We start from the raw sequence: 16359 nt of genomic DNA, 5'->3' as shown, positions 1-16359 counted from the left end.
CTGCCCGCCACCATATCAGGTAGCCCGAAACAGCTGCAATGCACTGTCCAGTAGCCTGAGCATCAAGTGGCGAATTCCATGGAAGTGAATTAAGCGTAAATAAAATGAAGCATTCCATTCTTCAATACCAAGAGTCACATCCCAAGGCCCTGGGAAGCACAGGTGGGTGGCTGGGGCTGCCATAGAGCATCCCTGTCAATCAGTAAAGTTCACTGGGCAACGCTGATTTAGAAGATGCGAGGGATACCCACCACATGGGTCTCCTGGACAACGGGGTGTAAACTGGAAGCACCCCTAGGTAAACTGGGACCTCGGTCACCCTGTTTACAGGAAGGGCATTTCGTTTAGACCTGAACTACAAGGGTATTTAGGACACCAACCTAGCCCTACACCACACAAGCCGCTGACACCTACTAGATCAGATGCACATCATACGAGCAGGAGGGATGCTGGGCCAATGACTAGTGCTGTCCTACAGAAGTTCTACACTGATGGAAATGTTTGTCATCATCCCTGCTGAAGGCAAGGAGGAGCCCTGGTGGGGTGGTGGGTTAAGTGTTAGACGGTTAGCTACAAGGCCCCCCACTCCTTGGGAGAAAGATGAGGCTGTGAGCTCCTGAAAAGACGGACAGTCCTGGAAACCCTAAGGCGCTGTTCTACTGGACGAGTCGGAATCAACCTATTACATTTCTGAGAAGTCCAGAGGAACTGAGTATTGAATTTCATTTATTAAATTACATTTAAAGACCCTTGCAGCTGGGGATACAATTGGACAGCATAGCTTTAATCAACCAATCTCACTCTGGACAGGAGGACAGAAACCAAACCAAACTACTGCCAGTGAGTTGATTCGTGACCCCTACACCCCAAACTCCATATTTTCTGCCATGGAGTTGATGTCAACTCCCAGCGACCGTATAGGGCAGGACAGACTGCTCCTGTGGGTTTCCAAGACTGTAACTCTTTATGGGAATAGAAAGCCTCATCTTTCTCCTGTGGGGTAGCTGGTGGATTCACACCGCTGACCTAGTGGTTAGCAGCCCAAAGTGTAATCCACCATGCCACAAGGGCTCCTTCTGGCGCAGAGCGGTTCATTTGGGTCAGGAGTTCTGGGAGGCTAGCGAGAACACAAACCAGCGTGACAACAAAGCACAGTGGGTTGGCGGCTTTGGAAGCAAAATGGCACCTACCTCTTTATTTGTGGAGGCTTCCGCGGGGTCACTGGGATGGTGGGGGGTACCAGAGGACTCTGCACCCAGGGGCGAGGAGCTGCCAGGAGACGGAGACTAGAACACAGCAAGAGAACAGACGCCAGTGAGAATCTGGGAAGCGCCCAGCACCCCGGGAAGGGACATACCGAAATGAACATTCCTAATATTGAGCAAGCCTCTTCAAACAGGGCTGCCGGCTGCACATGGGAGGCTGAGCGCTGCAGCTTTCTGTTTGCTTCCCGTCCTGTTTTCAAAGGAGCGCTTTCAGCTCCTGCCCTCCTCACCCCATTCCGACCGCCTCAGACCGAGTGTTCAGAGAAACTATGGGCGAAAAGTTGAATGTCACACAGAAGGGCCCAGACAAGTGCAGCGAATTGCGCTACACAGATCAACCTTTACAAATGGTCCTTACTGAAGGGCAGAGCTTTCCAACTGACATGCCCAACCTCACCTGGGCGGAAGAGTGAAAATGGCCATGTGTGGGTTATTGAAGCCGTTTGCTGCACATGTCCTGCAATTCAATCACCTAAGCATATCAAGAAGGGCTGTGCAATCTGTACCGTAATCGCTTTCAGAACATTCTTCTTTATCGTACTCGTTATTAGCTCCCCATCTCCCTGCCACTTTCCCTGCCATACATCCCAAGAAACCCTTAGTCTAGTTACTGCCTGTAGATTTACATATTCTGGATTTCACATACAGGAAAAGGTAAAAACAAAATGATGGACAATAATAAAGCAAATCGAGAAAACCTCGATTGGAAATAAAGTAGAAACTATTAAAAACTGGAACATCCTTAACACGGCTCTTTGAGGAGGCAGCTGGGATCAAGCCGATCGCAAGCATTCTGTTTGATGTCAGGGGAACTCCAGAGAATTACCCGCCGTTCAGCCTCCACACATTACCTCGGGTGCGCTGGTAATGGTTCAAACATCTTCACTCAAGTGTATGCTTGCAAAGAAGACTGACTAAGCTCTTTCATGTGTCCAGCCCACAGTAGGAGCTCTATAGGTCCCATGTGAAGTTAAAGGAGCATGGGGATGGAGCTGACACAGCCTCTGAAAGCCAATCCCCAGCAGGTCCTTGGGCGTTCTGTAAGCTCTGGACATCTCAGGAGGTGAAGGGCATCTTCAGGCGGCCATTAGGGTCGGTAATGGCCCTCTGAGAATAAGAGGGTGCAGCCTCGCGGCCGGCTGGTGCTCTTAGGTGGAAGCCATGAAGCACAGAGAAACAACACAAGGGTCTACTCTCTGAGGACATGTCCAACGTGCGCAAGGAGACGTAAATCCTCAGCAAAGGTGGCAACATCACATGAGTGTTTGCTGGAGTTTGCATTGAGACTGGCCTCCCACGGGAAGCTGGGGTATGGGGGGGGGCAGTGACACACTTCTGATGGAAAGGGAGAGTGTCTCCCACAAAGTAACTGTTGGGAAGGTATGCAGCACGCCACCCCAAGGGCGTCCTTAGTGGGTACTGCATGCAATCTCTCTGCCTCTGTCTCGCTCTCACACAAAACCAACCTGTCTTCGCCCAAATCTGTTCTTGTTGCTAGCTGTTAAGTTGGCTCCGCCCCGTGGCGATCTCATGTGTAAGAGAAGATAGAAGGAGTGAGATCTCCGGGACCATCGGTGGGCTTGAGGCCTTGGCTGTGACCATGGACTCTACCCATCACGTAAGGTGTGTGTTTTGTTTTCACAGACCCTGGACATGATGTCCTTTCTCAGAAACTGATCTTTCTTAATGGCACGACCAAAGTGATGGAGCCAAAGTTTTGCCACCACCACGTCTAAGGAACTTGTAGTTCTTCTAGGCAGATTTCTTAGTTTTCCTGGCAGCTCTGCGCCTCGTCAGTATTCTTGGGCAACACGCTTCAAATGCATCCATCCTTCTTTGTGTTCCTTTTCCCTGTCCAGCTTTCCCACGCCCGTGAAACGACCAAGACCATTGTCAGGTGCACCTTAGTCCTCAGAGCGCTCTGAACAGAAATGCAGGAGGAATGAAGTGGACAGAAAACCAAAAACCAGACTCACTGCCACGGAGTTGATGCCGACTCACAGCGACCTTGTAGGGCAGGGTAGAACTGCCCGGGTGAGTTTCCGAGACTGTCCCTTCGTACAGAGTAGAAAGCCCCGTCCTTCCCCAGACTGCTGACCTTGCAGTTAGCAGCCCCGCATGTGACCGCTGCAAGCCCAGGGCTCCGGAAATGAGAAGGCTGAGGCAACAAATCGTCCAGGGCGCACACTAACAGCTGGTTGCTGCGGGGAGGTGGGGGGATGTGGGGTGCTGCATTTACTTCCTGGGAGCCCATCAATCTGATTCGGGGCAGGGAGGTGGAGGATAATGAGTCTGGGAATATTCACAAACATGCATCAGACACTGCAGTAAAGCAAGAGCACGGTCACACGGTGACAGCAGACATACAGCGTCCACCTAGCCCCCTTCTCCCCCACACCCTCACCACCATCTCCGGTCTTATTAAAGTAGCCCCACAGGCCTTTAGAAGGAAACTGGCAGAATGTTTCATTTGGCATCCAAGAGAGCCAGAGGTCCTTGCTGACTTACCTCTCTTCTGGGCCTGTTCCAAATTAATGTAGTAAGGTCTTGGTGAGAAGTTAATGCCTTTAGATTTCCTCAGATCTCCAAAATGTGAAGACTTTCCTTAGATATTTCCATCTTTGTTTTCTTCCCGAGTAATTTTCTCTGTTGTAAGGCTTTCTGGGCTATCGACCATGGGGAGTTTATCACCACTGTTTCTTCTTTAATGGTTAGGGTTAAGGACTGTGTAACACTTTAAATCACATGCATTCACTTCTTCAACGTGTGTGTGTGTGTGTAAAACACGTCTGAAGTGTTCCACAGCTCTCTTCCTCAATGTACCTTCTGGTTATTGTTGCGGTTCCAAATCTCCCAAGAATGGGTTCTTGGCAATGTTGCAGGTACCAGCTCATCCGGGAGGATGAGATGGGCAAAGAGGCTCCCTGGCCACTGGGCTGGGATGTGGAGGAGGGAATGAGAGTCCACCAAACCCAACCTGACCCAACCCCACCCTCTGTCACGGACTCCATGCTGGACCCTGGAGACAGAGTAAAACTGTCCCCAGTGACTGGGCACCAAAGAAAACTGCAGAAGCACAAGTGACACTGCTCTGGGCACTGACTACAGAGGCTCTGAAGGACACATCGTGACCTTATCAAGGGCCACTTCCCCCAGGTGTCCAGTGCACTAGTTTTCTGCACGCAAAGCTGCCCACTCACGTGTCCTGCAGTGAGCATGTATAATGAACAACCCCTTTTAGAAAGTTCCATTTAACGGTCAATTCAAAAACGTTCAGCTTGCTGATGCTCTATCAGAGGCTTGGCAGCACCGTCCTCCTCCAGGGCTGTGGACTCTTGTGTAAGTCACCTTTTATGTGCACGGGTTCACCCACTCCCCAGGACCGTGGTGTGTTCGCCTCTGCCATCAGTGAGCCTAGCATTTGGGTTTCTCTCTGCTGTTGCTGTTAGGTGCCATTGAGTTAGTTCTGGTCCTGAGCGACCTCTGCACAGCAGAACGGAACCCACAGGGCCCTGCGCCATCCTCACCGCTGTTCCCAAGTCCGGCCCATTGTCACAGCCACTGCGTCGGTCCATCTCCCCGAGGGCCGTCCTGTCCTTCGCTGCCCGCTGTCTTACCAAGCGTGAAGCCCTTCTCCAGGCACTGGGGCTCTCCTCGACAACTCTCCCAAGTACGTAAGCTGAAGTCTGGCCATCCTTGCCTCCAAGGAGAACGCCGGCCTTACTTTTCCCGAGACACGGTGGGTTTGTCTTCCATGCAGTCCGTGGTACTTTCAATACTCTCCGCCAGCACCATGATTCAACCGCATCGATTCGTCTTCGGTCTTCCTCATTCAACGTCCCACAAGCATCCAAGGCAGCTGACATGACCATGGCTCGGGTCAGGTGCACCTTAGTCTTCAAAGTACCAGCCTCACTGTTCAATACTCTAGCGAGTCAAGCAGTAAGTGCTTAAGAAATGCTTGGGCCCCTGGGTGGTTCAAATGGTGACTGTACACAGATACGATGCTTGGCGGTTTCGCTCTACAGATCAGTGCCTTAGAACGAGGGCCTGGTGAGCTATTTCTTAAAAAAAACTAGACACGACAACCTGATGGAGCACAGCCATACTCCAATAGACAATGAGGCTGACGTGAGTGGGAACTGACCCATCAACAATAGGTTTTCAACAAACGTTTACTGAACACGTCACCTCAGGGAAGTGTTACAGCTTAGATAGGAATCAGGTATGTTACAGACCTACCCCATTTTCTTTTATTGTTTTTTGCTGGTCAATGGTAAGCAATCCTTCTCTGATAGAGCATCCCCACAATGTTCTGTGCAGAACATTATATCTGCCTTTTAAATTACTGAAATGGTCTTTGCCTGTGAAGACTGACCTGTGCTCCAGGGAAGCTCTCCTGAAGTTCAATGCTCTTTGTGTTAGACAGGGTTCTCTAGAGAAACAAAACCTAGGACACGTATGATTTTATATATAGCATACATATGTGTATATATATACATACAACATGTATATATGTGTGTATACACACACAGCACGAAGGAATATAACAGCTAAATAGTCTACACAGCAGTACAGAGGGCTCAGTTCAACTCGCTTCTGTGAACAGGTAATATACTGGAAGTCCTTCAACTTACGAGGGTTGCTGGGTCCAAGGTCAAGGAAGCAGACAGCTGAGTCTTCGTTAGAGCAATGCAGGCAGTCTGGCCAGAGGCAGCCAACAGCAGGGCGGGTCACTAATAGTCAGCCAGATGACAGGATCCAACAGTCCCCAGCTCAAGTAAACACCAGCAGTGTGGCAAAGCAGGTCTTGAAGGAACCTTAAGCTCTAGTGACATGGTCCACAGGTTGGGTGTCCCACGGGTAGTGTAGCTCCCAAGTTAAGGCAGAGAACTAGCTAAGGCAGCTGCACACTGGTCTGATCACCAGAGAGCAGGAGAGAAAGAGGCGGGGCTCACCGAGCCATTTATCTCTATGCCTTCCAATCAAACTGTGACCTTATTAATCTCACATGTAATCCCAATATTTTCCTATTGGCCAGGCTGGCCCAATAAACCTACCTCTCACACTGTCCAAAAGTAGGCTCATTGGTAAAGCCTATATATAGGCGCACAAAGCCAAAGATGGACAAATCCCCTTGGAACAGGCAGCTTAAGCAAAGGTGCTAGTATTCAGCACATTTCAAACACCTCTTAACTCCAATTTCCACCTGGACATGACTTTTGATATATATTTTTTGAGTTTCAAAATTAAGGAAGAAAGCCAGAAATTGGGTAACACTTTTTACATTCTAAGAATGTATTGGCAGTAATGTTTACATGATGAAGCATTACTGGCATAGTGCTAAGATCTCATAGCATCTTTTTATCCAGTGCTTCGAGTCGTAGAGAGCCTGATACAACAGAATCCAATACGACACCATCCTCACTATCACCGCTGTGTTTGAGACCATTGTTGCGGCCACTGTATCGGTTCATCTGTCACTGAGGGGCTTCCTCATTTCTAGTGTCTCTCGGCTTCAGCCAGCATGATGGCCTCCTCTAGGAACCGATCCCTCAGGATAACACGTCCGAAGTACATTGTGGCAGTGTCTGCATCCTATCCTCCAGGTACTCATTTGTCTGGCAGTTCCTGGTAGATTTGGCATTCTTCACCCACGTCATTATTCCAGTGCATCAATTGTCTTTGATTTTCTTTACTTCGTGTCCAGTGTTTGCGTGGCTTGGGTGAGGGGCTCCATAGTCCCCAAAGTGACATCTTCGATGGTGAACACTTAAAAGAGAGTGTTTGCATCACATTTGCCCAACACACTTGTATTGCTGATTTCTTGACTGACGTGTCCATGAGCGGTGATTGTGGGTCCTAGATGCAGAAGTCTCTGATAGCGCCAGTCTGTTCTCAGTTTACGGCGCCGCTGTCTCTCAGTCCAGGTGGGAGAATTTTTGTTTCTCTGTCTTGCTCTGCGCTGAGTCCTCTTCCCTTTCAGCAAGGCAGGTCGTGTCATCTGCATATCACAGGCTGCTGATGAGTGTCCCTCCTGTCCCGATGCCACGTTCTTCAGACTATTTGTTCAGGATACAATTGAATAACTACGGTGAAAGGATACAGCTCGACACAGGCCTTGTCTAACTTTTAAACCACACAGTATCCACTTGTTTGGTTCAAGTGACTGACTCTTGGTCTTTGTACAGGTTCTGCATGAGCATGACGACGTCTTCTGGAATTCCATTCTCCACAAAGTTATCCATCATTTGTTACGATCCCCACACTTGAATGCTTTTTGCACAGTCCCTAAAACACAAGTGAACATCCATCTGGTATTCTCTTCTTTCAGCCAGGATCCAGGTGACGTCATTCCACATCCACTTCTGCATCGGCGGCGGCTTTCGGGCAGTTCCCTGGCGATGCAGCGCTGCAACAACTTTTGGAAGTACCTTGGGCACAATCTGACTCGCATACGCTATTGGCGGCAGGGTTTGATCGCTTCTGCAGGCTGTTGGATCATTCTCGTGGGTATGGACATGGATATGGACCTCTTACAGTCAGGTGGCGAAGTCTTCCAGATCTCTTGGCATTGAGCAGTAAGCACCTCCAGTACCGCCTGTCTGTTGGGAGCATTTCCATGGGCATTCCAGTATTCCTGGGGCCTGTGTGTCCCTTGGTTTTGACCCTGCCGTCAGTGCAGCTTGGATTTCTTCTTTGACAGTTGGCTGTTGATGCTCTACCACCGTCATAAGTGGTTGGGTATTATCAGTTCTCTCTGGTATACTGACTTTGTCTACTCCTCGAATCTTCCCGCGTTGTTCAATATTCGGCCCCTAGAATTCTTCAATTTTACAACTGGAGGTTCTTTCAACTTGAGAAATGCTAGGGTTGTTCTCTTCTTTTGGCTTTGAAGTCCATGCCTTTGTACATTTCATCGTAACATCTTCTCAAGCTGCCCTCTGACATCTTCTGTTCAGCTCTCACACATCATCATTTCTTCCTTTCGCATCTCTATGTTCTAGAGTAACCTTCAGAGTCTCTTCGGACACTCACTTTGATCTTTACTTTCTTTATTTCTTGTTAAAGATCTTTTGGATTCTTCCTGCATGATGTCTTTAATGCCATTATGTAACTATTGTGGTCTTTGGTCACTGGTATTTAATTTGGCACCCAAATTGAATTTTGGCTCCCGTGGACTTGTTTTAATTTTTTTAACCTGAAATTATACATGAGCAATTGGTGGTCTGTTTTGTAGTTGACCTCTGGTCTTGTTCTGACAGATAATACATAGCTTCTCTATTGACTACATATGTAATCAATATAATGCAGGAAAAGCACCTGTGCATTCCACCCGGTAAGGTCATTTACTTTTCCTGTTTGTTGTCCAAGAAAAGATGCTTGCAGTGAATATGTTGTTGGTCTTGCTAAATCCTATCATGTGATCAATCTCCAGCATCACTTCTATCTAAAGGCCACCTTTTAAACTACTGATCTTTTTTGTTTCCAACTTTCATATTTTAATAAGCAATAATTACCACTGCATCTTTATTGCATGCTTGACCAATTGCAGACTGATGAAGTTTCTCAAAATCTTCAATCTCTTCATTGCTGGCAAGGTGGCTGGCACATGTATTTGAATAACAGTCAGAGTGAACGGTCTTTATTATAGATGCACAAGTATCTTCTCACTGACAGTATTGTATTCAGGATAGAGCTCGAAATGTTTGTTCTAATGATGAATGCAGTGCCATTTCTCCTCAATTTGCCTTTCTTGGCATAGCAAACCATATGGCTATCTGATTTTAAAATGGCCCGTTCTAGTCCATTTCTCCATTAATAAATGCATAGGCTATCAACTGTTATACATTTGATTTCATTTTAGACAACTTCCAATTTTATTAGATTCATGTTTCATAGTCCTCACGCCTGTTTCCTCCCATGTCTTCTGACACCAGCAAACGAAGGATCCACGGGCTTTGCTCCATCCACTTCTTCCAGGTTGACTCTACTGTACGGAAGCGCCCTTCCTCAGTCACATTTTGAGTGTTTGCCAGCCTGAGGGGCTCACTTCCTGGCTCTGTCAGACCAGGTTCTGCTGCTGCTCCTGAGGTTTTCAGTGGCACCTCTTTTTCTCTTTTCAGAAAACAAGGATCATCAGAATCATCCTTTCTAGTCTGTCTTAGTCCGAAAGCTTCGCTGTAACCTGCCCACCATGGGAGACCCTGCTGGTCACTGACACACGAATGGGACGGCTTCCAGCAACATAGCCACACGCAGGCCACCCTAGCAAGACAAACGTGGTTAGTGGGAAGGAACTAAGGGACCTGGAGTTCTCCAAGTTAAGTGACGACCGGAGACATCTCTCTGAACGCACACCTCTCAGATGACTTGCCACAACTCCCTCTTCTGTGAAATTCCAGGAAGTTTCTTAAATTCAACAATTTATGTTATACAGGTTATGTTCTAGAAGAGTCTCAAAAACTGTGATCTGAATTCTACCACCATACTTCTTGGGTCTACAAGGTAGAGTTTAGACACAAATTTAAGCTCCTCGATGCCAAGACAAGAGAAGTTGAGTCCGTCTAGTAGCCCAGGGGTCAGAGGTCGCCTGAAGGAAGCAAAAGCACCCGCAGGGAAAGCAGATCATTCATTTCCATGCTGACCAGACATCTCTGAGGGACTAACACTGTTCTGCTCGGGGTCAGAGTGGTACAGATTAACAGCTCAAGAAACTTTTAGGCTCTGGCTGTAGGGAAGATCATGATTATTTATATGCTACTTCAACAGACATTTCAAGGCCTACATTGAGGGAAACAGAACAGGGAGGCGAGTGTATGCGGGTAGAGTCTCTATGCTCGAATTTAAGGAGGCTGGGAGGCCAGGAGTCTCGTGGAGGGAGGTCTTCACGCTCGTGAGTTGGGGATGAATCCCAGTCACATTCTCCTAACCAAAGTTATCCCCCGTGATGTCCCCTGTAGCAATTCCCATCTTCAGATGCTTCTTGCAGGCTCAGGGTTGCTACTGTACGCTTGGAGCTTATCTGCCTGCAGGCTGTCTGCCATCAAGCGCAATCAGACCACCCACCCTAAGTATGGTCTACTCCCCTGGAGAAGAGCTCAGGGACACCTAAGGTCAAGCCAGCTCAGACACAACCAAGGTGAAGCCGCCATCTTAACTCAAGAACCGGCCCATCTTGTTACTTATGTACCTTCCTGTCATGTGTATGCCCTAGCACATCCCTTTCCTATTAAGTGCATGTCCCCTTCCTGTTATGTGTATGCCTCTCACACATCCCCTTCCTATTATGTATGAGTATGGCGTGGCTTGCATGCCCGAGATTATACACGCTTCTTCTCTTGATCCTGTCATCGGAAGAGGTGAGCCCTTTCATGCCTGGCTGATGTTTCTTTAATTTGCCCTTCAATTACACAACTGCCCCTCAGGACCCATTCGGTTGTGGAGGCCGGTCCCCGCACTACCTGCATTACTCGCTTTGGTGGTAGTGGCTGCTAGGTGCTGGGGAGTCTGTGGCAACTCATGGTGACCTTGCCGAAGACAAAATGGACCACTGCCATCCTCACGACCATGGTCTGCTTGTGCCCAATGTGACCACTGGGTCAGTCCATCTCCTTCAAGGCCTCCATTCATTCTATTTCACCAAGCACGATGTCCTTCTCTAGAATGAGTCTTTGCTGATGACACGCCAACTCATGTGAATTGAAGTCTCACCATCTTACTACTATGGGGCATTCTGGCTGTACTTCTTCCCAGGCAGATCTGCCCATTCTTCCGCGAGTCTGAGGTCTATTCAACATTCCTCACCAACATCACAGTCAAAGGCATCCATTCTTTGGTTTCCATGATTCGTTGTTCCATTTTCTAGTGCACATGAAGTAACTGAAAAGACCGTGGCTTGAGTCAGACATACCTTAGACCTCAAGGTGATGTGTTTGCTGTCCTAGCATTGACTGGGAAACAAGGAGGAAGGAAACAGAGTCCTGTTCTCCAAAGCTTTCTCGATGACCAGAGGGAGGCAGCCAGGATGTGCCTAAGATATCCCCCTGTGTGGTGGGGGTAGAGCTGGGAGTGATTAATCCTGCAAGAGGGAAGGGTGCGGAGCACACCAGGCTTGCTTCAGAGGAATCCTGAAAACTGTAGGTGTTCACCCACTGGGTGATCCTGGATAGTGCAAAGGGCTCATGTGCCCACTTGCTAACAGAAAGGTTGACTCTTTGGGTCCACCCAGGCATGCCTCAGAAGAAAGACCTGGCGATCTCTTTTCGGAAAATCCTAAGTATCACAGGTTGACTGTAACACACACGTTGCCACCGTGAGTCACAACGGACTCAATGGCACCTGGTGATGCATGGAATACTGATATTGGGACCAGGGGGTATTGGAAATAGAGGTATGGAGGAGGGACTGCACGTCTCTCAGGACAGGGCAGGGACTGGTCGCGGGAATGTTTTCAGCCCTGCCAAGGATAACAAAACTGATGAACAGCTCCCAAACGTTTTCCTTTGTGAGACACTGGCCTGTTATCCTCAGTGTGGAAGTATACACAAAGCAGATGCTTAGACCCACTGCCACTGCCCCTCAGAGTTTCCAAGGCTGTAATCTCTATGGAAGTAGGCTGCCTCAGCATTCTTCCACAGGGTAGTTGATGGATTTGAACTTCTGGCCATTTGGTTAGCTGCCACGCACTTAACCACTGTGCCACCAGAGCTGTTTATATAGACTCTTAATACGATCCCCTGAGTTGAAGTGGGAGGTTCTAAGGATTGCAGGCTTGAGTTACTTCTCTCATTCATCTTTCCTTTGTGTTAGTCTCGGTTGACTAGAGAAACAAAGCCAGAGACACTCATATGTATATGAAAGAGTTTTATATCAAAGAATATTGTATATTAAGAAAACATCCCAGCACAAGCCACATTAGTCGATATTATCCCATATGTCCAATACCAGTCTATGGATTCCTCTTCAGACTCACGCACACATGAAATGATGTCAAATGCAGGAAGATCACAGGCCAGTGGGTGGAAAGTCTTGTGAATCCAGTGGAGGTGGAAGTATCTCAGCACTGGCCTGGGTCTCCACGTGGCTCCTCCAGCTCCAGGGCTCTGGCTCCATCAGTGTAGCTTCATGTAGCTTGTCAACAAGAATGTTTTGCAGGGAGTTGAGAGAGTGCCTATTTATTTCCGTAGCTGTGGCCTGATTGACAGGCTAAACTCCACCCCTTCACTCTTTATAGTCTCAAGTTGACACAAGATTATGCAACTGCCACACCTTCTCTTAATGTCATTTCTCACTCTTGGGAATCCACGGAGAGAGAAGGTCCCCTCTTTCCCTCACTGACATCGAGTCAACCTGGGAAAGCTGACGGCTGGGCTTCTGAGAGCAAACCAAGGTCTGAAGTAGTGTACAGTATTGCAGAAGGCGTGCTGGTGGTGCACTGGTTAAGTGCTCACTTCTGTAAAGAGTACAGCCTAGGACACCTTATGGGACTATTGCTTCGTATGGAACAACCAGTGGGTTCGAACCGCCAATGTTAGGGTTAGCAGCCATGTGCTTCATTAGCTACTGTCTCACTGGGCAGGGCTCCTTCTCTGTCACATGATAAACCGGAATCGACTTGATGGCACATGGCAACAATAACAGTGATCTGGAGAGATTTTGAAAAGAAATTCTAGTGACAAGACATAGGGGAAGTGAGTTCTACAGGGGTCTTTCGGTTATTTATTCAATATTGATGTGCTGAGTAAGTCCAGAGCCCAGCCTGCCCTCCAGCAGCTCCAGGTCGGCTAGCAGAGCAGAGACATCCAGTGCTCTGTAAGAAGTGGCATGGGCTGAGTCCCCGTGAGTCTCTGCAGGAAAACAAGAACTGCAGTGACTCAAAGCCAGTCACTAACGAGCTGCTGTTGACAACATGAGTGCTTGCCTGTGTCCCTCCTCCCCAAACATTACCCTCTATCTGCTCTGTGTCCCTGTTGGCTGGAGTCCTGGTGACAATGGGCAGCGTTTGTTACGACAGCACCATCATGCTCTTACATCTCTGCCCCAACATGGAGCAAATGGAACTGGAGTAGAAAGTGTAACGATCGGGGAGAAACACACACACACACACACACACACACGCACACACACACGCACACACACACAGACAAACAAACAAGAATGCAGACTTTCGTGAAGTGGAAAGTCAAAGTTGGAGAAATGTTCAAACCAGGCACTGCTGATGTGTCGGGGAAGTTACACCGGCTAACAATGAAAAGTGGAAAGGATGATGAGCATGCTTGGAGAATCAAAGTCCCGGTGAGCTAGTGGGTTAAGAGTTGGGCTGCTCAACATAAGGTCAGCAGTTTGTACCCACCAGGCACCCTGAGGGAGAAAGATGAGGCAAAAAAGATTTCCAAAAAACCCAAACCAAACTCATTGCCATTGAGTCGGTGCTGACTTAGAAGGATGGCCTCTGAAGTCCTAGGAAGCAGTTCTAGTTGGTCAATGGGAGTCAGAAATGATTCGATGGCAATTTGGTTTGGTTTTGGGTAGAGGAAAACTGTGCCAGTTCTTAAATGTTCTTGCTGAAATGATCCTTTCTTATGACTGAAATGACCCTCCTCCCATCACGCAGCAAAAGTCACATATAAATTGAAGAGGGTCATTGACCTACTACTATGCAATTCAATGACTTTAAAAAAATTCAACCCTCCACATCAATACTTTCAACCTATTCATATTATTAGCACGTCATTGGAAGGATGACCTACTTAGTATTATCAATCAAGAGGGAAACGGAGCTTTTGGTTCCCAAGCTAAAGTCCTACTCAAATCTCCTCTCCCGCAGTATTTACTTTGGAGCTTTGGTCCTTGTCTTAGGCAAGCTAATTTTTCAGATTATTTTTGTTTTAGGTATTCTTGGTAGCATAGTAGTTATGTCATCCACAAGGTCAGTAGTTCGAAACTACCAGCTGCTCCGCAGGAGAAAGAAGATGCTTTCTCTTCCTGTCAAGAGTTACCGTCCCCGAAACTCACAGATGCCTACCCTATCCTATAGCGTCTCTGCGAGTCAGTGTGGACTTGATGGGTTATGTAGGGATCCTCAGAATGCCCCCTAGTGGTTACGACATAACAGTTGCCCTAGTGCCCTAGTGAGCAGAGGGGAGACACTGAGCACGGGGCCGGACTAGGGAAAGCCTTCGTGGAGGAGAGACCGACTCCTTCCTCTGTCAGTGCCTGGCCCACAGAATGCCTTGGAACAGAGTCCACTGGTCGACCAAAATAACAATCAACCTCAAGGCACTGAATCTAAATGTCAGGGTCACCAGTAGATTCCATTTTCAAACACGCAGTAGGAAGGTAGGGAGCACACAACACATTTCTCCCCAAAGTCACACCTGAAGTGCTTTAGTGACCCAGTGCTGCCTTAGTAAGAAATATCACGCGCGGGTGTGTGTGTGTGCGTGTGTGTGTGTGTGTGAGCATGTGTAAAAGAACAGAAATGCCTTGCCTGAGAGTTCTGTGGGCTCAAAGTCCAAATTGGGGTCTTGGCCACATTCCTTCCTTCCATAGGCCTCTTTCTGTTTCTGGGGTTTAATTTTAAAATTAAGCAAGTCATGAAACCAGCAGCCGTTCCACGGGAGAAAGAAGGGGCTTTCTACTCCAGTGAAGAGCGACCGTCTCGGAAACTCCAGGGGCAGTTCTGCCTTGTCCTACAGGGTCGCTGAGTTGGCATTGACCGGAAAGCAGTGAGTTTGGCGTTTGGTTTATTCTCGACCAGGACATGTTGACGGGTACAGGTGTTAGGATTTCTACATTGCTTTTTTTTTAGGGGGGGCAGGGGCAGAGGCGGCGTGTGTGTGATAAAATTCTATCCATAATATTAATTTCAGAACAGTGAAGTGTTTAAGGGCCACCATTTGGCTGAGCAGCATCTTAAGTCAGCTCTGTGACTGAGCAGGGAATCCATCTTCTCCAAGCCTCCAGGGAGAAATGAGGGCACAGCGGTTACCCACATCCAGGGAATGGCATGGCACTTAATGGGTGATCATGCACATGGGGGCCAGCTCGGTGTCTGCCCATGTACAGACCACTCAACCAAGAGATGACAAGTCAAGAAGGACTCCACTGGCTGCAAGAGGAATTGCACACCTCTGGGAGAGTGTTCACAGGACAACGTCCAGCTACAAAAACATTCACTTCTAGATGAAATTAAAAAGCAAATAGAAGGCTCTATAAAATCAACCCACAAAGACTCTAAATTAATTCATCAGCTCCACAACTCTCAGCGGGGTTGATGTGTGTGAGATGTTGTTTCAGACATGTTTGCGACTTGAGCCAGCGCTGACTCATGCTGACCCGTATGTACCAGGTCACGGGGTGCCCCGCTGCTGATGGGTCACCAACAGGTTGCTATGGTTCACTGGGATTTCTAAGACGGATTTTGGAAGTAGATCACCGGGTCTTTCCCCCTAGTCCATCTTAATCTGGAAGCTCTGCTAACCCCTGGTCATTACCCTAGCAAAGGCAAGTCTCCACTGAGAGACAGGCAGTGGCCGCACATGATGTGCACTGGCTGGGGATCAACCCAGGATCTCGTGTATAAAAGGCAAGCATTTAGGGCATGCAGCTGCGGTGTACAGACTGCGCATGCCCACTGCCACCTATTCAGGAGCGTATTCCAGAACATGAGGGCCGAGAGTGATACCATTTTAGGGGCTGACTTATGAAAGAGAATCATGTACAGGTGTTGCCCTATTGGTGGGCTACTACACTGACCATGAGTGACCACGCGGCGCCATGACACGCTGCCATTAGGGCAGCTGGTGAAAAACCCAGGCCAGCCCTCATCAACCTCAACTAGTCCCGGCACACGTGGCCTGCTTTTGCACCAAGGAAATTCAGAGGCACAAATTTCACTCCAGTGAGAAAAGCCATTCTTTAAACATCAGACAGTTAAAATGGCTCAGTTAATAAAATCTATCTCAGATTAAAGTACTTAGTAATTTCAAGAAAGTAGAATGACTCACTAAAACTGAGAATACATGTTTTTGGGGTTTTGGAAGTCACCCAGGAGCCAGCAGACTACTCGAGACCCCCGGCACTAACAGTT

The 16359-nt window shown here is 48.1% G+C and overlaps 1 protein-coding gene across 2 annotated transcripts in view; it reads right to left on the bottom strand.

Annotated features, from left to right (window-relative positions):
* The window catches only part of APBA1 (amyloid beta precursor protein binding family A member 1), a 265113-nt gene that overhangs the window by 38556 nt on the left and 210198 nt on the right, over positions 1 to 16359 (bottom strand). For both annotated transcript variants that reach the window (XM_075560557.1, XM_075560558.1), the window contains exon 3: positions 1191 to 1286. In XM_075560557.1, coding sequence (XP_075416672.1) covers positions 1191 to 1286 — 96 coding nt within the window. The remainder of the gene's footprint in view (positions 1 to 1190; positions 1287 to 16359) is intronic.

The sequence above is a fragment of the Tenrec ecaudatus genome, chromosome 10 (genome assembly GCF_050624435.1).
Source record: "Tenrec ecaudatus isolate mTenEca1 chromosome 10, mTenEca1.hap1, whole genome shotgun sequence".
Lineage (NCBI taxonomy): Eukaryota > Metazoa > Chordata > Mammalia > Afrosoricida > Tenrecidae > Tenrec > Tenrec ecaudatus.
The sequence above is the reverse complement of the archived record's forward strand: the minus strand, read 5'-3'. Positions and strand labels throughout refer to the sequence as shown.